This window comes from Crassostrea angulata, chromosome 5 (genome assembly GCF_025612915.1).
Source record: "Crassostrea angulata isolate pt1a10 chromosome 5, ASM2561291v2, whole genome shotgun sequence".
Lineage (NCBI taxonomy): Eukaryota > Metazoa > Mollusca > Bivalvia > Ostreida > Ostreidae > Magallana > Magallana angulata.
Genome location: NC_069115.1, coordinates 26,424,826 through 26,452,111, shown reverse-complemented (window position 1 = coordinate 26,452,111; position 27,286 = coordinate 26,424,826). Strand labels below are relative to the sequence as shown.

At 33.7% G+C, this 27,286-nt stretch overlaps 1 protein-coding gene across 1 annotated transcript in view; it reads left to right on the top strand.

Moving 5' to 3' along the window:
• LOC128183148 (nucleoporin Nup37-like) overlaps positions 1-27,286 on the top strand; it is an 80,179-nt gene that overhangs the window by 8,205 nt on the left and 44,688 nt on the right. The window contains exons 2-3 of the mRNA XM_052852039.1: positions 9,211-9,350; positions 22,446-22,518. Coding sequence (XP_052707999.1) covers positions 9,211-9,350; positions 22,446-22,518 — 213 coding nt within the window. The remainder of the gene's footprint in view (positions 1-9,210; positions 9,351-22,445; positions 22,519-27,286) is intronic.

The following is a 27,286-nucleotide window of genomic DNA, read 5'->3' as shown; positions in this document are numbered from 1 at the left end:
CTATGATTTTATTTTCAATAGTATTTTAAATAGTTTTAGAGCTAATACCAAGATTCATTGGTGTATTAATAAAAAATCAAAGTGCTGAAAGTACTGTTAGACGGTGGCGTCATCTGAAAGTAGCATATTACATGTATGGTAAATATTGTTGTCGAAAACTTAACGCTTACTCGCACAACTGGTCATGAGTTTCCTACATGAATAATTTTGTTGAAATCGTAGCTGTGATCTCAATCCACACTTTACAAATGCTGTGTCTCTTGGCCGTCATCTTTTGGGGAAAAACCTATAGATTTATCACAGTAGCCTTTGTAGTATAGAAGTTTGTATCTATATTTTGTATCTATATGTTTGTATCTATATGTTTGTATCTATATCAGTTGACATTAAAAACCTGTTGTCAATAATACTATGTATTTTGATTGCCCCAGAATGACTCATTAAATAAGTGGGTTGCCACCACATATTGAATGAATAAATCAAATCCAAAGCGATTTCATCACAGTACGCCAAATATTTGATTTTATAAAGAAGGAGAATTTTGGTTTTTTTCCCTTTTGACCTTTGGGTTTACCCTGCAAAGGAGAACAACTTTTGAAAAGTGTGGATTGGACTGTTGTGCTTTAAATATATTGTAGATTTCTCAAAGTAACGAGAACAAATAAAGCTTTGGTATGATAAAATACTTAAAAGGTTTTTACTAACTGTTTGCAGTCTTCACGACAAATTTTTTTCAGCACATGCCCTTCGCGCATGTAGACCCATTATTTTAACCCAGCCCATTCAAATTTTTACATACCCAACTCAAAATTCTTATATTTTCTGGTACATGTATGGTGCAACCAAAATAAATAAATCGCCCAATCATGACTACACGTGGCATCAATGTACGTCTCGTAATTTAGCAAACATAGATACAATAGGTTTAACTAAACACTTAAATGATTACGATTGACGCTTATTTGACAAGTCGTACTGAGAATGTAGACTGCACAAAGCAAGTTACACGAATAACTTGGGTACGATGGAATAAATGGCAAGTAAACATTTTGTACGTTGATAGAAAATTTACACATGCCCTCTGGGCATGTAATTTGGCAATTTTTACATGCCCGCCTGCAAATGTACCAAGCCCCGGGCATCGGACTCCCGGGTTATTTCGAAGACTGTGTTTGGGCATACATGTAGTATGTTTATTGTCCCTCTCGACAGCATTTTCCCTCAATTTCTTCACGGGGAAAAAGTTGCAGTCTTGTGGACCATCACACTTGCTTTTGTCCTCATAGTCAGTTAATACATCTAGGTGTAAAGAAAACGGAATGGGTTTACAAGAACCTGTTTATTAAACTGTATTGCTTTTGGAATGCACGTCATCATGAAACGGAAGAGTCAATCAATATTTTATCTTTGACTTTAGTGGATTATTTCCATTTGCTCACAATGAAAGTGAATGAAAATGTGAAAAAAGTATCATAAAATATTCAGTCACGGCAGTTTTATTAATCAACGTTTTAAAGTACATTTGTTCTATTATATTTAGCTATAGATTTATTCAAATTATTTGAATGAATTTGGGAAAGTCACATGTATATTTTATCGCTTCTCAGTACACTTTAACAAGCATAAATTACTTGGTACATTAAACTTTTCTAGTAAATTTACAACAAATATTGATTAATTATTCAAAATAAGTTTTGAAAAAAACCAAACAAACAAAATCCAAGTTGAACGCATGTTTTTCTGACGGTACAGCTGTGTATATAAATTTGATTTTATTATTTGCATGTACTAGACAATAGATCTAGGGTTCGCAAATTCCGGTAGTATTTCCAAAAAGCTATAGTTCTGTAGCTCAGCAGAATACTACAGTAATATATGAAGCACATTTTTTTGCCTTCATGTTTCATTATTTATCGCAAATATAGCATGGATGTATACGCTATGATGTAGCATTGCGTTGAGTGATGACACTTTCTAACCGGTGTGTATTTCAATTGCGAGTCGCAACAAACTGGCCCGCCTATTTGTATGCATGTGGACAAAATGATGCTAACACTTGGAAACAAATGTCGAAGAATGCTCATAATAGAGTTGAACTCAAAAGTTAAAAATTATTTGAGAACAAACGGGGCGATGTTTACGTACGTATGTAAATAATGTTATCTGTTAGTGAAAAAATCCCCCCAAAACCAAAGAAAAGATTCTTTAATACATTTAGCAGGGACTGGCGCATATGGATTAAAGTCACTATTTGTCCTTCGCTCATCAAATTGCGTTATTCAGTTCATTGTGAAAAAATTTGACAAAAACTGTTTAGTTAATAAAATTATTATATCTTACATTACCATTCACAATGTACCATAAATACATATGGAATATCGCATGAGTTGAACGGATTCTTTTTTCTCATAAAAAAGCTAGCATTTGCTGCAAATTAGAGATACACGAGCTGACACGCCATGAAATCCATAAGATGTTTTACGGCATATGTCTTCAATCCCTTATTTGCTTACAAAAAATCTGAACTGAATATCTTTGAAACATCGTAAAATGTGGTTTCTTTATATACATGTAAAACTGCAAAATGGCGACTCCATTTGCACGTGAATTTTACAATTCCTACGTCGATGAGCGTGTTTTAGAGAAAGTCAGCAGCAAGTAAAGCATCAACATCAGTAGTAAATATTGTCTGATGAATATTGAGGTGCCTGTAATAAAATTAATGTTTCTACAGACTGAGTGAGTTACAAAATAAGGTACATCGTAAATCACAGGTCAGTCCAAAATTAAACACATTTGTATCGTAAATTTAAAGTTTTTTGTATGTTTAAAAACACATGTACTCTTGTAGAAGAAAGTGTGCCATTGATCGGTTGAAGTTCAATAAAATGTAATTTATGTAATATTCATTGTCATTATCAGTTGTGAATTCTTTGGAATAGGCTACAAGAAAATAAATATACTGCCTCAACTAAAACTAATGCGTTGATAATGACTGAATTTATCGATGAAGCATAATTGCTGAAATATGAAATGGCAAACCAGTTTAAATAGTGTGTTTCTGACAATTGTTTACATCATAAAAAAACCAAGAAGCAATTATTGTGAGATCTCTTGGCCAATTATCAAAGTGATATACATTGTAGTTTATGCAGTCCTGATACAGAGTTAAACGTCACAACTGGCAGTTGGTGTATAAATTATCAATACCGCGTAAGCAGACAGGGTAACGGCTCATTTGAAATAAAACACAATTTCATACATTATTTAAATGTATGTACAAAATAATTAGCAGCTATAATACTTAAAATATCTGATAAGATGAAAATTAATTCTCATACTGAAATCGACACATAGATAAAACATTGCATGTAACTCTGCATACCTAACAGAGTTATCGTTCCTTATCCGCTAGGGTCCCCGTGAGAAATACTCTTCCGGCCAGGACCGTTGCAATAGACCGTGGCTAGTCGGAAAATGGCGTTCAAAATCAAATGTTATTATTCCAGGATAGATGTCTCAACTGAACACAACACTTTTAAAAAATTGTCAAAATAAAATTCACAATTTTTCGAAAAATGGCACATTGCGTTTGGGAACTTTCATTTCAATTCCACCATCAACCTCTTCTATTGATTAATGAGCTCGTACACCAACTGAATCGTCAACGGCACTGTGCATTCAGTTACGAAACTCATTCCACATTTGAACCCGAGCAAGAATATTTTGATCAATAAAACTATTGTTTATTTTCTAAATAGAACTTTGTTTATACACAGAGGACTTAAAAAGATTTAATGGGTGTTTTTATAATACATATTTACTGAAATGCATGAAAACTTTCTGCACTATTTTCTTACGCGTAGACTCAATTCATGTATTCTGCGCGTGCCTTCTGGTTTGAGAATTCGTCTGACAGTAAACCAATAGATGGGGTCACGTGACCCCATCTAAAAATGTGTTTTTGAAACCAGTTTTTTTGTAAAAAAAAAACATCATTTTTCAGCCATTAAATGACCCCCAGGACAAAATTGAAAATTCCGAAACCTTATTGCGCATCTATAGGATACCCTGAAACATATTCCAAGAGATGATTTGTCTACTGTTGAAAATGTAGGAGGAGTTCGAAGAAGAAGTTTTATTGTAAAAAACATAATTTTTTTACCAATTATTTGACCCCCACGACTACCAGAGAATTTTTGAAACCTTTTTACAAAACAACATGACACCCCAAATCAAACTCCAAGAGATCAGTTTGCTGGGTTATAAGATGTAAGAGCATTTTGAGAAAGTAAAACGTGACAGACGGACGGACGGAACAGGGTAACAACAATATACCCGAACTTTCTTTAGAAAGAGTGGGTATAATCAGCATATTTTGGTATTGTTTAATCTCCAACTTTTAGTTACATAATTTTTTTCCACATATTTTTCCTAATCAGCTGTATAAATATCAGAATGTCAACATGATCTGCATTAGGTAAAAATCTAATGTTGACTTCAATATTGTTATTTCAACACTGACAACAATTAAATCATTTATGCTCTTATTATAGATGTAATGAATTTTCTAAATGCAAAATATTTAATGACTAGGTTGACCTTTAATTTTAATTACATTTTTAGCTCACCGAGACGAAGTCAAGGAGAGCTTATGCTATACCCTCGGCGTCGGCGGTGGCGTCGGCGTCGGCGTCCGGACCTGGTTAAAGTTTTTGTTGCAGGTCCTGTATCTAAGCTATTACTTGTCCTATCTTCACCAAACTTGCATGGATGATGCATCTGGACCTACTTATGGACTTGAAAGACTTGGATGCTGAATCTGGGTCCTAAATTTCAGATGCTGGAGGAGGTTAAGGTTGTTGGACCAGGTTAAAGTTTTTGTTGCAGGTGCCCTTTGATAGCAGTATCTTAGTTACTGCTGGTCTGTACTTCACCAAACTTGCATGGATGGTGTGCCTTATGATACTGATGCACCAGACAGGCTTGAGTGCTGAATCTGAGCTATAGGTTTCGGATGCTGGAGGAGGTTAAGGTTTTTGGAGCAGGTTAAAGTTTTTGTTGCGGGTGCCCATTGATAGCAATATATAAGTTACTACTGGTCCTAACTTCACCAAACTTGTATGGATGATGCGTCTTATGATACTGATGCACCTGACAAGCTTGAATGCTGAATCTGAGCAATAGGTTTCGGATGCTGGAAGAGGTTAAGGTTTTTAGAGCTGGTTAAAGTTTTTGTTGCAGGTGCCCTCTGATGATTAATCTTAGTTACTACTGGTCCTAACTTCACCAAACTTGTATGGATGGTGCGTCTCATGATACTGATGCACCTGACAAGCTTGAATGCTGAATCTGAGCAAAAGGTTTCGGATGCTGGAAGAGGTTAAGGTTTTTAGAGCTGGTTAAGTTTTTGTTGCAGGTGCCCTCTGATGATTATATCTTAGTTACTACTGGTCCTAACTTCACCAAACTTGTATGGATGGTGCGTCTCATGATACTGATGTACCTGACAAGCTTGAATGCTGAATCTGAGCAATAGGTTTCGGATGCTGGAGGAGGTTAAGGTTTTAAGAGCTGGTTAGATAAAGTTTTTGAAACAGGTGCCCTCTGATGATGATATCTTAGTTATTACTTGTCCTTACTTCACCAGACTTCCATGGATGGTGTGTCTTATGATACTGATGCACCTGACAGGCTTGAATGCATAGTCTGGTTTCGGATGCTGGATAAAGTTAAGTTTTTAGGAACAGGTCACATGTTTAATAGATGATAGTACTATTTCAAACTTGCATAGTTGATTTAACTGTAATATGAATGAATCGCAGAGGTAGCTTCAGATGCAGAGCTTGATCTCCATTATCAAGGATGCTAAAAAATAAATCTTAGTTATTACTGGTCCTAACTTCACCAAACTTGAATGGATGGTGTGTCTTATGATACTGATGCACCTGACAGGCATGGATGCTGAATCTGAGCTATAGGTTGCGGATGCTGGAGGAAGTTAAGGTTTTAATTGCTAGTGCCCTCTGATGATGATATCTTAGTTATTACTGGTCCAAACTTCACCAAAATTGCATGGATGATGCGTCTTATGATACAAATGCACCTGATGGGCTTGAATGCTGAATCTGAGCCATAGGTTTCGGATGCTGGATGAGGTTTAGTTTTTTGGAACAGGTCACATGTTTTATAGATGATAGCTTGCATAGTTGATTTAACTTTATTATAGCATTGAATGACTTATTTTTGACGTCGTCGTGTCAATAACTGCCGTCAGGTGAGCAGACAAATTGAATAACGCGCGTTAGCGCGTTATGATAATTTGTCTGCTCACCTGACGGCAGTTATTGACACGACGACGTCAAAAATCAATCATTTAATGCTTATATTTACATTCCCTTACTGAAGAAATCAATTGTTTACTAAATAAATGGATATAAAGTGCAGATCACGGAGGGAGTGAATAAGTAACAGCAAGAACAGCTGTTTTGTAAAACCGGTTTAAACTGGTTTTCACATAGACTGTTGAGATAAGATCGACGAGCATGAAAATATAATCCATGATAAATAACTCTTGAAATGTTGCTTTTAACTATAAAGTCAACTTTTTTGTTGAATAATTATAAAACATGGTGTTTTGACAACATTCATGAAATACATTTTTTAACTGATAACATAGAAATCACTGTTTGAGAACTACTTATGTAAATTACTCGTAAATTCATACGCAGTGAATAGGTGTTGCATTTAGAGGCATTTAAACATCACGGAATTTAATGGGAAAACACAGTAAAATGTAAATATTATAAATTAAATGCAGAGGTTGCTTCAGAAGCAGAGCCTGATCTCCATTATCAAGGATGCTAAAGAAATCTCCTACCTCACTCAAACCAGCTCGATAGATAGATGTGTTTGTTGATAAATGATATAACATGATTCCTATGATATAGTATTGTATGATATGAAACAATATTGTTTGATATGATACAATATGATATCATATGTTATATTATAAAAAGTTATACGATACGATATGATATTGTATCAATTTTTTTGATATTTTATGATATGATTATGTATCATGATATTGTTATGTATAGTATTGTATATTATGATACAATATTGTATAATATTATATTGTATTTTTAATTTATTATTTTATCACATGATACAATTACATAAGATATTGCAAAATATTATATCGTATCCTATGATACAATATTGTATATTCTATAATATTGTATCATACAATATTGTAAAATATGATATTGGTTTCAGTAATATAGAATTATATCACATGAAATTGTATTATATGATATTGTAATATTATATAATATTGTATCATACGATATTGTATGATATGATATTGGTTTATATGATATATTATCATTTCACATGAAATTGTATTATATGATATTGTAATATATTTTATTGTGTCATATGATGCAATATGTATAATATAATAATGTATTTTATAATATTTTACCATATCACATAATATTGTATCATTTGATAAGATACAATGTTGGAATCAAATTATATTGTATTATATGATATAATATCATATAATGTATCAAATATGTTTCAGTGTCATTCAATACAATATCATTCTATATTATACAATGTAATATCATGTTTCAGTGTAAGATGTATTATGTAATATGATATTGTAATATGATACTATATTGTATTATATTTTATGATATTGTATTATGTGATCAAATACAATAAGGTATAACACAATACAATGTCATATCATACGTTACAATATCAAATCTCATTATTGTTTATTAAGGTATTTTATTTATTATATGATATATATTATATTAGAAATATGACATGATGCAATATTTAATTTTATATCATTGTATTGATTAACATATGAACATATGATTATCATAAAAAAAATTATCAGATGATATACGATATTTTGTCAAAACAGAATCCATGAATATCCAAGATCATAAAGTATGATTTTCATATAAAATGATAAAGGTGGTCTTATGAAGGTGATGTCTCATAAGGGTGATGCTCCGTCTCGGTGAGCTTAGTAATCTATGATTACCTATGTTTGTACATCTAGGAATGTGGCATTAATTTTTTGCGACAACAGACAAGTGTATGGATAATGCCGTTGTATACGAGGTGCAATACGCATGTTGTTTGTTTGTAGGAAAACGACTGCAAAATAGTGCTTGCATGTAGAAACACTCAATATGGGAACTTTGTTTACCCATTTTCATTTATCCTACAAAACTGAAAATGTTATCCTATCCAAGATTTATGGGATGCACTGTAGCAGGAGGCAGAATTAAATGATGCAAAGCACATTTTTCAATACCGGAAACCATTTTGAAAATATAATTTTCAAACCGAATCGGACGGATAAAAATTTTCCAGATCGAAATTTTGAACCGTGGTATAGCCTACAGTATCTCGACATTGAACCGTAGCTTATTTTATTGCACTGTAGCAGGAGGCAGAATTAAATGATGCAAAGCACATTTTTCAATACCGGAAACCATTTTGAAAATATAATTTTCAAACCGAATCGGACGGATAAAAATTTTCCAGATCGAAATTTTGAACCGTGGTATAGCCTACAGTATCTCGACATTGAACCGTAGCTTATTTTTACTGTGATATACCATCTCATGGTTTATCATTGCACCCTTATTCTAGAAATAACAACTGCTCTATTCTTTTAAGTTGTTAATGCTAATATGAGTACACAAACCCACTTGTAATCTTTTAATTCCATTTTATTTCAACTTAACTGTTAATGCATGAAGAAATTTGTATCCTTATGATAATAAACATGGTTGGAATCAAACGGTAATCCACATGTTTAGGCATCCATTAAAACGTTTTGAATTTTATTATATACGGAGCATGATTTTTTTCCGAAAAAATTTTTTTCCACACAATTTTTTTTTCAAAATAAAATAAAATGGATCGAGGCGGGCCATTTTCAGACGGAGCGGTTGGGGATGAGAATATAAAAACTAATTTTATGCAGCCTTAAAATAATAATGTTTTATTTACAGCATATTTCTGACAAGCCCAACTTGACAAAAGTCATGTTTGACAATGGATAGATTGAGGAATGTAACAATTATCCCTGACATTGTGAAAAGGAGTTATGAATAAAAATGTTTAAATTTGAAAAGTGATTCTAGCTTAAACTTATTTTTATACATATTTTAATAGGAGTGTGAAGAAGATGAGTCAGTGCATGAGGATTTTGAGTTTAAGCTTCTAAAGGACATCCAAAATGGTTGCCCAGTTCGGTCACTTTCCTGGTCACCTATGTCATCATATAAGTCATATGAACAGCCAGATTCAGTAAGGTACAATGTTCAATTTGTGATGAAAAAGATATTGTCCATTCAGATCCATCTGAGCTGTAAGCATATTTTCTGATCATATGTTGCCTGGCATCTATCTCTCTGTTAGTCTGTCCATTTGTAAACTTTTTAGCTCACCTGAGCTGAAAGCTCAAGTGAGCTTTTCTGATCACTTTTTGTTTGGCATCCCTCTGTTAATCTGTCTTGTCTGTCCATAAACTTTTTACATTTTCGACTTCTTCTCCATAACTACTGGGCTGATTTCAACAAAGCATTTTCTGTAACAGAAAGAGAATTAAAACTAGAGACGAGCTCGTTGCAAGCAACGATTAGGTTTTCCGTCGTAGCTGCGTCATACTTGTGACGTATTACAAAAAATTGATAGCTAACGATAGTACAATATTAGATGTATAAACACTGAGAAACAAATTATTATATTCGGTGCTTGAGAATTCGTCTGGATCTGCATCAGTCGTGTGCAGTACGAACCTGGTGAGAGAATGTTGGCGTAAAGTGTATAAGGTATAAGTTGTGGCGCGCTGTGGGCCGTAAGCTAAAACAACGAAGGGTAGGTTTGCCGTATTCCCGAAAGTCCACCAGTATACAGTTCCAGAGAAATAAACAGGCAATTGATGCAGGATTCCACATAAATTGGACGAGACTCAACGATGGCAACATTATAGCAATTTAACAGACAGACATGTTACAAACAAGTCGAATATGGCCAGTAGTGGCCTCCGGACTCAAGACTCTGGGAGAGTCGGACGTGGCCGGGGCTGGCCGCCGTATTCCAGACTGCGCATTGACAATTGTACATAACTATTTATAAGAATCTTAACAATGAGTATAAATTGACAGGTAGTGATATAAGTAAGCTGAGTGAAAGGTTCACAGATATATAAAATAATTAAATAAACTCAATGAGTCTTTGATGTCCAAGAAATGAAAATCTGATAATTGCACAATATTAACAGTCCTTGATACATGACACTTTGTGTCTTTGAAATCACATATAAAGTCTGAAAAGTGTCAATCACTAAATAAATAGTAACTTTGTAAGAAATAAACTGAGGGAAAAAATTACGAAACAGATGTTGAATTTTACAAGTGTAGTAAAAAAAATAATATAATTGAACAGTGCATTTGCACGATGATACTACACGTTTAGAAGCAAATACAGATCTTAACACGTTGTCTCTAGTTTGATTCCCGCATTTTATTCACAGAGTGGGACTGTGATTATGTCCGGTACGAAGGTAAAAAGACCATTGGCAAACGTTTTACACGCATTTTTATCGAACGCAAGCGCCAATGAATATCTTAAGTATATATGCGGAGATCCTGGAAATTTTACAGGGGCTTTTGAAAAATAATTTTGTATTTCGAGGAGGGGGGACATGCGCAGACCAAAAAAAAATTTCCGGGGTGGGGGTTGAAAAGTCAGACGGTTATTTGAGTTTGCCAAGGGATGTCCGATGCATATTTGGTAAGTTTATAATGTACACATAATTGAAAGAAATTTCGCTGGGGGGGGGGGGGTCTGGAACCCTTCCACTTCTAGATCCGCGCATGGAGAAGACCGATGTCGGTAATTTTACTGTAATTTTAACCATTTTTATTTAATTATTCATGTTCATAATAATCAGAAAACCAATATTACCTTTCAAAGCAGTTAAAACTTAAAACTTAAGATACGAACCATTTAGTCTCGGTGAGTATTGCGTCCGCGTACGAAAGAAATGGCAATTTTCAAGAAATTCGGATGGACGATCTGTGTCCTAGGTCGTCCATCTGATTCTTTTTCAGACTTAAAGCTACAGACCTGCAGTTAGAGATTGTCAAACTCTTATTGATTATGTCAATTTGTTTGTCTCAAAGAATCATTTTTTAAATCAATAAAGTTTTACCTTAAAAAAAAGAACGAAATCGGGCACAATTTTCAATGTTAGCATTTTACGATTTAATGGTCTAATAAAATTTCAAGAAACAACTCTTCATTGCTTTATCCGAAATATTGCATAAACAAAATTTACATCGCATTTTTTAAATTACAAAAGAATATTCAAAATGAACTTGGATTAACCGCTAACAAACAGGCATAAAGAGAGACTGAGAATCAATTTCTTCTCCCTTTTTTTTTTTACATCAAAAGAAATTCAAAAATAAATCAAAATATATTTTTTCTTTGTATGCGTTAATGAATATGTAGATCAGCAAGGGGTTCTTTGTCGTGCAAGCACCTACTTAACAGATTGTTACACGTACGGGTCTACAACGATGACAAATATCGAAAAGGCAATATTGTGGGTGAAGGATGAATGTGTAGTTTGTTTTTTTAAGTTTATTTTTGATACATGTAATTATATTTATCTGGATCGGTTATGTCTGTTGGTTTGTTTTGTTTATTAAAGAGGGGAATAAAGAAATGAGTATTTTCCAGGCATGTAGCATCGTTTTTGAAGGGGGGGGGGGCAAACTCATCCAACAAATCTTGACAAGCAAAAAAAGAAAAAGAAAAAAGAAGAATTTTGAATTTTCCAAAATTTCACTCATAATTCATGATTTTCATACCATTTTTTTTATATGCTACCAAAAACGGGGGGGGGGGGGGGGGGGGGGGGGCAACTCCATGATAATTCAATTTTTTATGTAAATTTTCAAAAAATAGTTGCTGCGAGAAAAAGTGGGGAGAGGACATGTTTATGTAATATAACATGCGAAACTGATTTCATTCCACCCACAAGCTTGAAAAAATAAAATAATTTTAATGAAAACAATATAAATAGACGTCATAAATCCCAAATCAAACGACATATTACCACTTGATTCTGCGCGTCTTTTTAATGAATTTATAAACAGCGGCAAATTCTAAAATGTATTTTTAAAGGTAATGTTAGCTGCAAGTCTGTAGACCTTGTATGAAAATATTCGGATGGTAGTCAATTTTTCCGGGATACAGACCGAGCGGTACATATATTCAGCTAAGGTAACTAAGAATGCTTCCAATAAAATACTTTGTTGAGTAATGAAAGCTTTTAAGAAAGCAATACTTATATTTGTTTAAAATATAACACCCCAATACTTCGTCTTACATTCGCTATTTCTAGAACAAGCAGAACCAGTATCAGTCCGACCGGCCTCACCATATACATTGTTGGAATTTAATTGTCCTAGCATTGCATTGCTCTGCATGTACACAATTTCTTTTGAAAGTTAAACACTTAAAGAGTTTATCTATATGGCTACACATAACGTACACACGTGATTCAAAATAACCAAGACGGAAAACAGTAAAGAATTCAGTCAATGAGTCTACATTTTATAGAACTTGTAACAAAAACACATTGCGGGTCTGAATGTTTGTTGATATGTCAATCTATCAATATACAGTTTGATAATTATTTTCGATTGATAAGGCTACAGCGTATTTGATGAACATTGAACAACATTTTTTCCATGCCACTTTTTTCCATGGAAGATATAGCGAGTACAAGTATAAAGCATTTATAAAATTTATTTAATTACCTCTTTAGAATTGTGTATGGAATAAATAATTTATAAGTTGCTGCTGAAGGTTGTTTGGTATTTTCGTTTGTAGATGTTTTGCAAGTAAAAAACGTGAAACTCGGGGCAAGTCATAATTAATATCCCTAATAACCGTAACTTAAAACTAGCGGCTTTGGATTCAAATATTATAGTATACGAATACTAAGTTCACTTTTTAAAATCATCTCCACGATGATTATTATATTATATCCATCGCAAATCAGTATTTTTGTATTTTGCTTTTATCGGGAGCAATCCCGCGTTCGTTTAAATTGCTAGCGTACATTTGTCATGCCAGTTATACACATTGTGCTTTATAAGACGGCCGTGTATACGTATTGTAGAAAAGTTGAGTTTAATTACCATGCATTGGAACCATTCTATTAACACATCTGAACACGCTGAAACAATTCAAAATGTCTCTGTTACAGTAACACAGTGGGGCGTTAAACGTGTACGTCCATCTCTACAAGCACATGCACCAGTCTGTCGTCTAGGCGACGGCCTGAATACTGCTAGCGACTCGCCTATCGATCGGTTACCTGAGTCTCGCAATGCATCTAAATATAGACAAGGGCACAGTAATGAAACAAACAACAAAAATAAGGTCAAAGAGGTTCATCTTTATGAAATGAAAATGTACATATGAATAAAAACATTTGGGAATTTTATGTGGAATTATTTTTGCGCGCTACATGTATCAGTGCATTACAGGAAGCCCTTTCATATCCTCATAAACGTGCGCACCCCCACAAAAATGGACCGAACTGACAACAATTGTTTCTGCAAATACTGACTATAAATTACGAAAACATTAAATTAAATACCATGGAAGGATTTAAAATTAATTTCTTTACAACTTTGCTTCAATAATGCATTAGAAATTTTTATTCCTTTTTAGCTCACCTGAGCTGAAAGCTCAAGTGAGCTATTCTGATCACTTTTTGTCCGTCGTCCGTCCGTCCGTCCGTCCGTCCGTCTGTCCGTCCGTCTGTCTGTCCGTCTGTAAACTTTTTACATTTTGAACTTCTTCTCTAAAACCGCTTATCCAATTTCAACCAAATTTGGCACAAAGCATCCTTATGGGAGGGCGAATATAAATTGCAGAAATAAAAGTCCGATCTGTATTCAAAGCTGAGAAAACCTTGAAATGTAGAAAAAGGGGGGTGCATTTTAAAAAATCTTCTTCTCAAGAACTACTGATTCCAATTCAACGTAGTTTAGCATAAATTATCCTTATGGGAAGGAAAATATAAATTGCAAAAATTAAGGTCTAATTCTGTTTCAAATCTGAGTTATTACGAAAATAATAATAAAGGAAAGGCGTGTTTCAATCAGTTTAATAGCTTCGGATTCGGCATCCGGTAAAATGGGTAGACAAGACTTGGCCTGGGCAAAACAAAAGATTGGCAGTTATTAATCTGCCAATCTCATTAAAATTTCAGGATATATGATGGACCAGTATATTTGTATTTGCTGTAAATATTGCTGCAAAATAATGCGTATTTGGAATTGACGATTGCCGATCTGCCCCGGCTTTTATTTTGCCACGGCCCGGGTTTGCGTACCCATTTTACCAAGTCTCGTATTCCATACATCTAAAACGAGGTTCTTTGTTTAAAGCAGCCATGACATTATACGAAAAAGGGTCGATCTGACTATGATGAATTTGCTTGTTGTGCAACAGTTCGCGAATGATGGGAAATTTTTGAAACATGCAAAATATATTGGTGCCGATTTTGTGTAGTAAATTGAGGCTAAATATTTCAACGCGTTGAAAGTTTTCACACATGACGTTGGTGTTAGCTTGTTCTGATTTTCGTTTCGTTTTCATTATCTATGCTTTGTAACCTGGGAACTATCGTCTGTATTTCGTGATTTTTACGTATCAAATCAAACAGACTTCGGTAAATCAAACAGTTAACTGTTTACCTGCGCAAATTAAGCAAAATCTGATGTATCAAAAAAGTACTGAAATACAATTCATTCTATCGGTAATTCGGCATTATATTTTGCGTAATGGTAGATTAATGCAATAGGTTTTGTTGAGATGCTCGGCATTTTCTCGAGTTTATTCAGTTTGAATAGAGTTTGATATCGCTGTCGGAAATATGTAGGTATATACATGTACATGTATATATATGATTCATTTCGAAAAAATAAATTGTGTTCTTTATTTGTTATAGTGCATGTTTCTTGTGTTTTAATTGTGTACAATTTCTATTTACTAACCATATTTGAGTGTTAAGCTTCGAATTATAAGCAAGATACAGAGATTTGCTCACAATTCTATGTTTGTAAACAGATCTTAAAAACTAAAGATTAAAAAAGTAAAAAAATTGTCAATATTTATTAAGACATTTTTCAGAAACTTATTGTATTGTAAACTTAACCTTTTTTAGCTCACCTGAGCCAGTCTTCTTCTCAAAAACTATTAGGCCAGGAAAGCTCAAATTTGAGTGGAAGCATCCTCAGAAAGTGTAGATTCAAGTTTGTTCAAATCATGGTCACCGGGGGTAGGGTGGGGCCACAAAAGGGGGATCATGTTTTACATAAGAATATATATAGAGAAAATCTTTAAAAATCTTCTCAAAAACTATTAGGCCAGAAAAGCTCAAATTGAAATGGAAGCATCCTCAGGGAGTGTAGATTCAAGTTTGTTCAAATCATGATCCCCGGGGGTAGGGTGGGGCCACAATTGGGAGATTAAGTGCTACATCGGAATATATAGAGAAAATCTTTAAAAATCTTCTTCTCAAAAACTATTAGGCCAGGAAAGCTCAAATTAAAATGGAAGCATCCTCAGGTAGTGTAAATTCAAGTTTGTCAAATCATAGTTCCCATGGGTAGGGTGGGGCCACAATTGGGGGATCAAGTTTTACATAGGAATATATTGAGAAAATCTTTAAAAATCTTCTTCTCAAAAACTATTAGGCCAGAAAAGCTTAAATTTGAGTGGAAGCATCCTCAGATAGTATAGATTCAAGGTTGTTCAAATCATGGTCCCCGGGGGTAGGGTGGGGCCACAATTGGGGGATCAAATTTTATATAGGAATATTTAGAGGAAATCTTTTAAAAATCTTCTTCTCAAAAATATTTGGCCAAGAAATCTCAAATTGGCATGTAACCATCCTTAGGAAGTGTAGATTCAAGTTTGTTCAAATCATGGTCCCTGGGGGTAGGGCGGGTCACAATGGGGGATGAATTTTTATAGATAGAGAAAATCTTTAAAAGTCTTCTCCTCAAAACTATTAGGCCTGGAAAGGCCATATTTGAGTGGAAGCATCCCCAGATCATATAGATTCAAGTTTGTTTAAATAATAGTCCAGGGGTAGGGTGAGGCCACAATGGGGGATTAATTTTTACTTAGGAATATATAGAGAAAATCTTTAAAAATCTTCTTTTTAAAGAATTTTTGGCCAGGTAGGGTTTAAACATGTGTAGAGGCATCCTTGGGTAGTGTAAATTCAAGTTTGCAAAATCACAGTCATTAGTGGTAGGGCGGGACCGTGATGGCGGTTTGAATTTTTACATAGGAATATAAAGAAAAAATCTTTAAAACTATTCTGGGAAAGTGTTCAGTTCAAAACTCAGTACTTAGTGTGAAAGCAACGGTTATGCAGATTTAAGTCTGATGAAACCATGATTCCCTAGAGAAAAATGGGGCCATGAAATGGGGGGGGGGGGGGGTATATAGGAATAGAGAAAAATCTTCTTACAGGTACAACAACAAAAGGGGCTTGGTATTTACCAAAAAATAAGAGGTTGATAAAAATTGGCAGATTTTCAATTTTTTTTCAATTTATTCTACTGTACTCAGTTGTCAATATATTTTGATACTGTAATGCTAATTTGATCAGAATTAAGGCAATTGTTGTTCAGGTGAGCGATGTGGCCCCTGGGCCTCTTGTTAAGTTATTGACAAGAAACTTTGGACGCCTCTAACTCCCTAATTATAGGGGCCAGCCCCTTTTTCGGTATACCGAATGAAAGGTCTGGGTAAGACTAAGAACTTTTAAAATACATGTTATAACAAATTTTTATCAGGTAGAAAACTAACGCGGAAAATACGCGAATTTTTTTGATTTTTTTCCTTACCTTTGTTTCAACATCTATACCACCCCTTTTATTTGCATTTAAATAATAAATAAAATATATCTCGCACAAATTCAATGTATTAGCTTCCAAACCAGCCCATCTTTGAGACTCTGCCAGTCATCGTTGAAGCTAAACCCCCCTGGACAAAAGAAGTCGTTAAATTTTACTAAAAGGGGAATAACTCAAAACCGGATAGGGATTTTCCTCAACTAAAATATGCAACGACAACATCACGCGGCATGTTATCAGTCCTGAAAATTTCAAAACAATCGATTAACAAACGAGCGAGATATTAAGGATCAAAGTTGGCGTCTAGAAGAAAAAAAAAAATAATAAGAAATTTGAAAATTTTTCAGAATAATAGTAAGGTTTTCCGCTCCCAGCGGAAAACCTTAATAAATTGTCCAGGTGAGAAGAGGGACTGTTCAGACAATTAGCCATTTCCTCTCACTACTTCCTGTCAAAATGGCGGCCCCATTTGAAACCATCGTAATAAAGAAAATTATTTTTTTGTGAGCATTTACAATCAAAAAAAAAAGACTAAAATGCTATTTCATTGCTAATTCAAGGTAAATTATTTCATTTCAAACTATTGACATAAAGATTATATCATTCATTGATGAATTATGTCTTAAAATGAGTTATATTTATTCTATACCAAAATCAAAGACCACAAAAACGCTATATTGGTTATTCTAATAATCAATTAATCTGATAATTTTTCTCTGACAAATTGACTATCAGATAAAGTGGAACCTACTGTACTAAGTCTTGTCAGCAGTGATAATTTGTGCTTAGGTCCAAACACTGTTTCACTTCCAGTTTGCCAAGTAACAGCATAGGAGAGTTGATTAAAATCAACTCCCAAAAGTTGCATGGTGCAAATTTTAAAATCTTCTTCATTACTGGACATTCAGCAGAGAAACAGAGAATCATCATTGTTTTTGGGGCTTTCGTTGGTAACCCTTGCCCATGAATTAACATCCCCACAAACCTATATACAATTGTTTGTTTAATATTTATTGAAATCATCCCAATTATGCTACCAACGAATTTCATTCCCGTGAACCAGGAAAATTTTTGCTACCTACGAACATTGACCCCCTTGTTAAAAATGATTCCACAATAAGGAATTGGTTAATTATGATCAGTAGGGATGCTTTTACAAAAAATTGTGACATTTATGGCTCCTGATTCAAGGATTCAGGCCCTATGGTTGGGCCAATATGGACATAAAGTGAGAATGTATTAAATCTCAGAAAATCTTCTTCTCTTCTCCAATATATATTTGAGAAAAATAAATTGTATGAATTTGATGCCCTCTACAATGTCTAACAAACTGGAATTTATGGCCTCATTGTCATGGGTTCAGGCCCTAGGGTGGGACCAAAATGGGCATATAGTGAAAATGTATTAAATCTTGTAAATTCTTCTTGATATATTTGTGAAAAAACTAAATACAGGATTATGATGTCCATGATTGAAAATGAGAAATAATTATGAAATAAAGCTGTCACACAAACTTAGAGAGAGCTTTAAAGATGTGAAACTGCAGATATTACGGGTATGCATACCAGTATCAGTATCATTGTTTTTATTTAAGATGATTGTATTCTTAAAAGATCAATGTTTTGCTACATCACAATATATTGTCTTTGCTAAGTTTTCATTAAAGTGAATGCTTAATATAATGTTGGTCTTACATAGAATAGTATTATCAGAAAACTATATTTCATTGTTTTAGCTCACCTGAGCTGAAAGCTCAAGTGAGCTATTCTGATCACATTTTGTCTGTTGTCCTTCTGTCCGTCTGTCCATTCGTCTGTCTGTAAACTTTTTACATTTTGAACTTCTTCTCTAAAACCGCTTGGCCAATTTCTACCAAATTTGACACAAAGCATCCTTATGGGGAAGCAAATATAAATTGCAGAAAAGAAAGACCAATCTTTATTCAAAGCAGAGAAAACTTTGAAACTGTAGAAAAAGGAGGATGCATATTTGAAAATCTTCTTCTCAAGAACTACTGAGTCAAATTCAACATAATCTAGCATATATAAAATATAAATTGCAAAAATTAAGTGCTAATTCTGTTTCAAATTTGAGTAATTTACAAAAATAATAATAAGACAGAGAGAATGGGGGTCAATCAGTTTAATTTTGGGCTCAATATTTCATATATCGAAACCAGTTTAGAGGATCAGTCTATGTTAGAAGCAGCTATCTTGAACTGAGATGAATTTGCTTGTTTGGCAGCTGTAGTTTATGTGCGAAGGGAATATTTGAAACATCCAAAATATATTTGTGCCGTTTATGTGAAGTAAATTGAGGTTAAAAATTTCAATGCGTAGACATTTTCATTTGTGATGGTGGTTTTAGCTTGTTTTGATTTTCGTTTAGCATGTTTAGTTTCTTTTTATTTTAACTTGATAGGAACCATCATCTTTATTTTTTACAAGTAGACTGGTAAATCAGACAGCTGATAGTTTACATGTACCTGCGCAAAATCTGATGCACTAACAAGATAATATTGTGAAATATAAAATACTATTCATTATGTTGGTACATGTAATTCGGTACGGTCTCTACGTAATGGTTGATTAATGCAACATGTTTTATTAAGATGCTCAGCAATTTCAATCTAAACGGAGATTATTCTCGGTGCTAGAAATATAAGTATATATATAAATATGAAAAATGAATTGTGTTTTTTCTTTGTTTTTGTGCATTTTTTCTTGTTTTAATTGTTTACAAATTTCTATTTACTAACCTGAGAGTCAGGCTTTGAGTTATAAGCAAGATACAGAGCTTTGCGCACAATGCTACTGTAATCCTGTATGTTTGTACACAAAGCTGAGGTCATGCTTTAGTTCGTTTATATTTTAAATGCAGCTATGCTGAATAGGAAATACAAGTTTAAAAATCGTAAGTTGAATGTAATAAACTCATCTGAACAAAAACATGACTCAAACCAAGCTATGTATCTTGCTTATAATTCTACGATTGACGCTGAAATTTTGGTTGATCAATAGAAACATCTAGAAAAGGATGATATGCTGTAACTACTTTCTTGTGCCCCTTCTTAAACGATAAATTGCATAAAATCTACATAAATTTCCATAGTCCTGACACATTATTATATGAGGATAAAAGCATTATCGGTGTTCTTAAAAAATTATTGCAATGAAAAATCATCTTTGTAGACATTTGTTGTTTTTTAATAAAGATGAAAATTATGGGTGGGCCTTGGTACAGTAGAGCGACATGCCTGCCAATACATTGATTTGAATTATTGCTCTTTAACATATGTGAGTTAAGTTTATTCATCAGTCAAGTGAGTAAAAATATGAAACGTCATACGAAATGAATTCATGCCTGGTAAATGACAATCGTTTATAATGGAGAAGGCCAATTAAATTTTTCAATGTTTTTAATTTGATGAGTTGAGCGCATTCATTCTGGTGCATTGAGGTACTCTTTTCTTCTTTCACATATAGGATTTTTTAAAATAAAATACAATAACTAGTAAGTAGTGGAGGGAGAAAATGTACCTTTATGCTCTCATGTATTTTAATCCTTTTATAAAGTGATGGGGGGGGGGGGGGGCTAAAACAAAGGGAACTGGAAGTTAACCATGAACACCAACTGAACATTTAGTTATTTATATTGCATATGATCTTATTTTCAGTAAAAATGGTATTCCATAAAGTTACCTTTATGGAATACCATTTTTTAATTTGAAAGATTAAGTTTATGCAAATTTAGAATAAGTGTAAAATTTGAATATTCATTTTTGATTAATCAATCGATAGGCCTTATGGCACAATATCCTTGAACGCCCATATAAAGCAAGTGTTGCTCAGGTGAGCAATGTGGCCCATTGGGCCTCTTGTCTAAAAACATCCAGATAAATGAATGTTTACCTGTAGAATACAAGTGAGTATCATTTGTGTGTAAGCTCATGTGTAAGATTAGCACTTGAATGAATGACATATCAGAACACCCGGTGTGACTAATTTTAAAACCTGTCAGTCAACCTTGTATTGAATTCTGAGCTCTTGAAAACTCAAACTCTTGATCTCTCAAAGTTTATTCCTGGTCCCGCAGACTTTGAGGTTTTGAAAGTTACCTGTATATCAAACATAGTATAATGAATGTCTATCATAAACATGCTTGCTCACTTACATTTTTATTGACTGTGCTACTTATTAGCTCACCTAAGCTGAAAGCTCAAGTGAGTTATTCTGATCACATTTTCTCCTGTCATCCATCTGTCTTTCTGTTCGTCTGTCTGTCTGTAAACCTTTCACATTTTTAACATCTTATCCAGAGCCACTACGCCTATTTCAAACAAACTTGGCACAAAGCATCCTTAGGCTGAGGGGATTAAAGGTTGTGAAAATTAAGGACCATGCTCTAATAATTAATTAGGAATTAATGAATTTCTTGAACCATTAGAAACTTTTGTGGAAGCATCCTCTGGTAGTGTAAATTTAAAGTTGTGAAAATCATGACCCTTTGGGGTAAGGTGGGGCCACAATGGGGGGGGGGGGGGGTCGACTTTTTCATAGGAATATATAGGGTAAGTCTTTAAAAATCTTCTTCTCAAGAACCATTTAGGCAGGAAAGCTTAAACTTATTTGAAAGCATTGTCAGGTAGTGAGATTTTAAGTCTATTCTAATCATGATTCCCGGATGGAAAGATGGGGTCTCAAGGGGGGGGGGGGGGGGCTAATTATTACATAGGAATTTTTAGTAAATATCTTTAAATCTTTTTCTAAAAAAAAATGCCTAGAAAAGCTGTAACCTTACTGAAAGCAACTTCAGATGGTGTTATTCAAATTTGTTCAAATCACAAACTTTAGTAGTGTGGGGCCACAGTTGTACAAAGAAACCGGGGTGGGGTGGGGGGTGGGGGGGGGGGATTTAGGGGATTCAGTTGTACAAAAAAAAACATTTTAATTATTCACAAAAAGTTAAATGTTGTTATATATGCTTTTATATGCAAGCATATTTATATATTTCTGTTTCTTATAAATTGTTTAAACTTTGTCCCCTGGGCGATTATTGGGCCTCATAAGGGGTTCAGAGTTTGATGTAGGTTTATATCTTGTATATAAACAATTGTTAAGGGTCTTTTTGAGAACTGTAATGCTGAATGTGATATGACTATAAAATCATTCTGTTAGAAAAGGGACTTGATTTAAAATATAAGAATATCCAGGGGGAAACAGATTTTTTTGTATAGGATCTACATGTATTATACCACATGGTCCAGATATTTTGTATTATGACTCCATAAAGCTGATTTTATCATGCCTAATGTTGCTCAGGTGAGCAGTGTGGCCCATGGGCCTCTTGTTTTGGTATATTACTCCGTAGGAGCTGATTTTATGATGTCTATTGTTGCTCAGGTGAGCAATGTGGCCCATGGGCTTCTTGTTTATGTTCTTATAGGATTGCTGCAGCTGGAAGTGATAGGAGAATCAAAGTATTAACAACAGATCTCCTTCAAGAAGTAGATGCTATGGTAGGCATGCTGTTTTATTTTTTATTAGCTCACCTGAGCCGAAGGCTCAAGTGAGCTTTTCTGATTATAATTTGTCTATTGTCTGCTGTTGTTGTTGTCTTTGGCTTCGTTGTAAACTTTTCACATTTTCATCTTCTTCTAAAAAACAACAGGGCTGATTTCAATCAAACTTGGCCCAAAGCATAACTGAGAGAAGGGGATTAAAGTTTGTTCAAATGAAGGGCCACATCCTCTTTAAAGGGGAAATAATTTAGAATGATTAAAAATTTGTTGGTATTTTTTCAAAAAATGTGTGGAAGCATCCTCAGGCCAGCATTTTTTTATTTTTAGGTTTACAAACAACAAAATGATAAAGTTCCGTAGGAGGAGGAAATAAAAAAAAAAAAAAATCTCTTTTGACCTACAATTTTTAAGGCGTCGAGCTAATGCTCGGCAGCCTTCTAGCGATCGTTTGGATTGGCAATCGTCCAAAAATTCATGCTCTGCACCGCCTTTTTAATGCGCATAAAAAATAGGTTCCTTGAAGTATTAAACGTATTACAAGATTTGTGTTCCTTTTATTCAACTAAATTGTGTACAAAGAATCCAACTTTGCCTCCCTGGTTATTGACAACTCATTGCATTAGTATAAATTTGCTTAATCAAGAAATGGCGGATGAACACAATAAGGTGCAATGTAAACATTCACTAAAATATTATTTAAGTTTATCGCTTACATTTTGATTGGAGACCGTGCCCGATAGAAATATAATTTAATATGTAAATTTATTTGTTATCGGTCATGGTCTCCAAAATAATTATAAGCGATAAACTTATCTAGAGATTTTGTTGCAATTAATAAACACGATAATGCAGTTGGTTTTAGATAGCAAGTGTTGTGGATTTGTGTGTAAACAACCATAGCATAGGTATTAATTTTATTTAGGTAATCTTGTTTCAAACGGGAATTGAAATTAATAAAAGTATGTTTTATTATTATAATTAGGGACACACTGTTAATGTATTCAAATTATGATCCTGTGAAAATTGTGCAAAGACTTTTTAAAGCAGAAAGAAAATGATTTTTTTTTTGAAAATTTGAAATTCTTCAATTTTGATGAGTTATTGTATTATAAACACATCACTACCTATTTTATAACGAAATGTACTGATTATTGTTTTTGAAACAGCACAAAACGTAATTCATTTCCTTTTTTATTCTAATTTTATTTGATATACGTCTATTAGTACAGTACAGAAATTCAAATTATTGATATCATTCTATATAAAAGAAAATGTCAGCTCGACGCCTTTGTGGCCGTTCCGGCCTTTGATTTTATTTTAAGGTTTACGAACCACAAAATTGTAAAGTTCTGTATGAAAAAAAACCTTTTATGACATCATCTTTATTCTAATAATATAATGAATGACAACTTCATGATAGTGGTGTGTAACTGCATCAAGTGTAGCATGTAAAAAGTATGTCATCTGTGTAACATATCACTGAAATCGTACAATAGAATATTAGACATACAGCTTTGATATTACATGTACATATAGCAATGTCAGGGGTGTGCAATTACAAAATTTGGCCACAAAGTTACTAGCCCAAGATTCAAAGTTACTAGTCAGACTATTGTCGGACATATCATCATTTCATTTGAAAAAAACCCCTAAATTTTATGTACATAAAGTCATGTTTTCTCCTGTATGATGCTAGTATATAATTATTAATATACAAAATATTTATTACTTTCATGTTTTCTGCAGTTAAAAAATATTTGACTTCATTGATCTCTCACATTTTATTTACAAAATTGGTTTGGGTGTTTATATGAGAGAAAACTCAAACATAACATTGTGAATGTGAACAGACTCTATAAAATCACTGCAACTAAATGTGTGCATGTATTTTATCCTGTTGAATTTCCATGTACAAAGTACAACTATGCAATTAATTATGTAATGGTAAATTTTAATTGAAAATAACAGAAAATGCACAAACAATAATATGATTTTTTTTTAAATTCACTAGGCAGGTCACTTTAAAATGTGTTCATGAGAATAGTTACTGCAGAAATTTATAATATCTCTAATACATCTCTCTCTCTCTCTCTCTCTCTCTCTCTCTCTCTCTCTCTCTCTGTGTGTGTAAAATAAATTTTTGAAAAGGCCAATGAATACATATGCCAATTCAACACAAAAAGAAAGGTAATCATTTTACAGTGATGTACTTGAAAACAGCTGCACAGGTAACTATGAAGCCATGTTCAGTGAGGTGTGACTATCTCGTCTAGCCACTTGTCAACACTGTCGGTAAAACTTCAAAGTATGAAACTTACAGCAGAGTGTTTGTAGAAGCTTCTCTGAAGAATGTAGCACGAGAAAAAGATGCGTAAGAAATTTTTAGGCTATCATGACACAAAAAGAGCAGATTTTATGCGTCTGTGATAACAATGACGATACAATTTTCCTACTAGGAAAAATTTGCTGTCGGGGAGAAAAAAAAAGATCTTTTTTGTAATTTTATTTTTTTTCAAAAAACTCAGAAAACCGAGCGGCGGGTTTGTAAACCTAAAAATAAAAAAATGCTGGCCTCAGGTAGTATGGATTCAAGTTTGGTGGGGTCACAAATGGGGGATGAATTTTTACATATGAAAATATTGAGTAAATCTTGAAAAAAAATTTCTCAAAAACTATGAGGTCAGAAAAACTTATATTTGTGTAGAAGCATTCTCAGGTAGTGTAGTTATTTTTAAAGGTTATACAAATTATGGTCCCTGGGAGTAGGGTGGGGCCACAATAGGGGGGAGCATGTTTTACATGTACAGAAGAATATATAGAGAAAAACATTTAAAACCTTCTATCAAAAAACTTTTGGCCAGAATAACTTTGGGTGGAAGTATCATCACCATCATCATGTTTAGGAAAATATAGAGAAGAAAAATCTTTATAAAAATCTTCTGGAAAAGCATTCAGCCTAAAGAGCTGAAACTTGTGTGAAAGCACAAGTTAAAGCTTGATCAAACCATGATTCCTTGTTGAAAAGTTGGGCCACAAAGGTGGATTTTTATTTAGGAATAGAAAAAAAATTCTTTTAATCTAGAAATAGTGAAAAACTCTCTCACAAATACTAAACAAAGAAAGGGGCTTGGTATTTACCATAAATATATGTGGATGAAAATCCGCAAATTTTTTTTACTTCTTGTGCAAGATTTTCTTTATTATACCCACACTATCTAAAGAAAGTTCGGGTATATTGTTGTTACCCTGTTCCGTCCATCCGTCCATCTGTCACGTTTTACTTTCTCAAACTGCTATTACATCTTATATACCAGCAAACTGAACTCTTGGAGTTTGATTTAGGGTGTCATGTTGTTTTGTAAAAAGGTTTCAAAAATTCTCTGGTAGTCCTGGGGGTCAAATAATTGGTAAAAATGAAGTTTTTTCACAAAAAACCTTCTTCCTCGAACTCCACCTACATTTTCAACAGTAGACAAATCATCTCTTGGAATATGTTTTAGGGTATCCTATAGATGCGCAATAAGGTTTTGGAAATTTCAATTTTGTCCTGGGGGTTATTTAATGTCTGAAAAATTTAAAACAAAAATACTGGTTTCAAAAATGTCTTTTTTTTTGCAGTAGCCAAAATTATACTCTAGAATATGATTGCATTGGGGTGTCATATTGAATTATGATCAGGTTCAAGAATTTTTTAATAAAGGGAATCAGTGGGCAACAAATGTTTTTTTGCAGAAAAGGTATGGTTCCCAGAACTCCTCGTACAGCTTTTGGAGTAGCTATGTAATCTCTTGGGATATTATTCGGGCTGTACTATAGATGTGCAATAAGGTTTTAAATATTTAAATTTCATCCAGGGTGTCAAAAAGTAGCAGAAAATTGATGTTTATCACTCCAAAAAAAACATAGATCCTAGAACTCCTCTTATGATTTAATGGATAGACACATCATATCTTGGGATATGATAGGGTCTGTTCTATAGATGTGCATTACGGTTTTGAAAATTTTTATTTAACCCTGGGGCCCATTACCTACATACTGTTTGATGCCCTTTAAGGATCAAGAATATATAACAGGGTATTATTTGAACTCGGAATAATTATTTAACTCGGAATTCAATAAAATTCTGATTTTAGCTTTAGTTGCTATAGTTATACAATAGTTTTGCAATAATGATGATGCATGGTGTAGAAGAGAGCATATGAGGGTTACATTCATTGACACACCTTATATAGTATTTTTAAAATTATCATTTCTAATTTTAAAGTCTACATGTGTATACAACTATAATCATTTCAATAAAGTGTGTATGTACGAGTCATGTACTTTTATATTTATTTTTCAATTTATTTATTGGTTTTATTATTTATCATCTGTTGTTGTGTTTTCCTTTATTTACAGATTGGGAGGGGGGGGGGGGGGTTAGTTATTTTTGTGTTCTAGTGTTTGTTGAGACATGCGCAGAAGGGTTAGTCCATGCCTGGCATGGACTAACCCTTCTGCGCATGCCTCAAATTTGCTCTTTGATCTCTTTTCTACCTGAAGTGTAAACAATTTACTTCAGGCCAATAAAATCCAATATTGTATCCGAAAACCGACGCAGAATTAAACATACGACTAAATTCTATAGGTACGGTGATAGACTTCCTTTAGCGTAATCTACAACATGTACACTGTAACACAGCAGACATAACGTTATGCACGAAATCACCTATTGATAAAATTCCATAATCTCCCGAGTACCGTCACCTGTACTTGCACCCGCGTT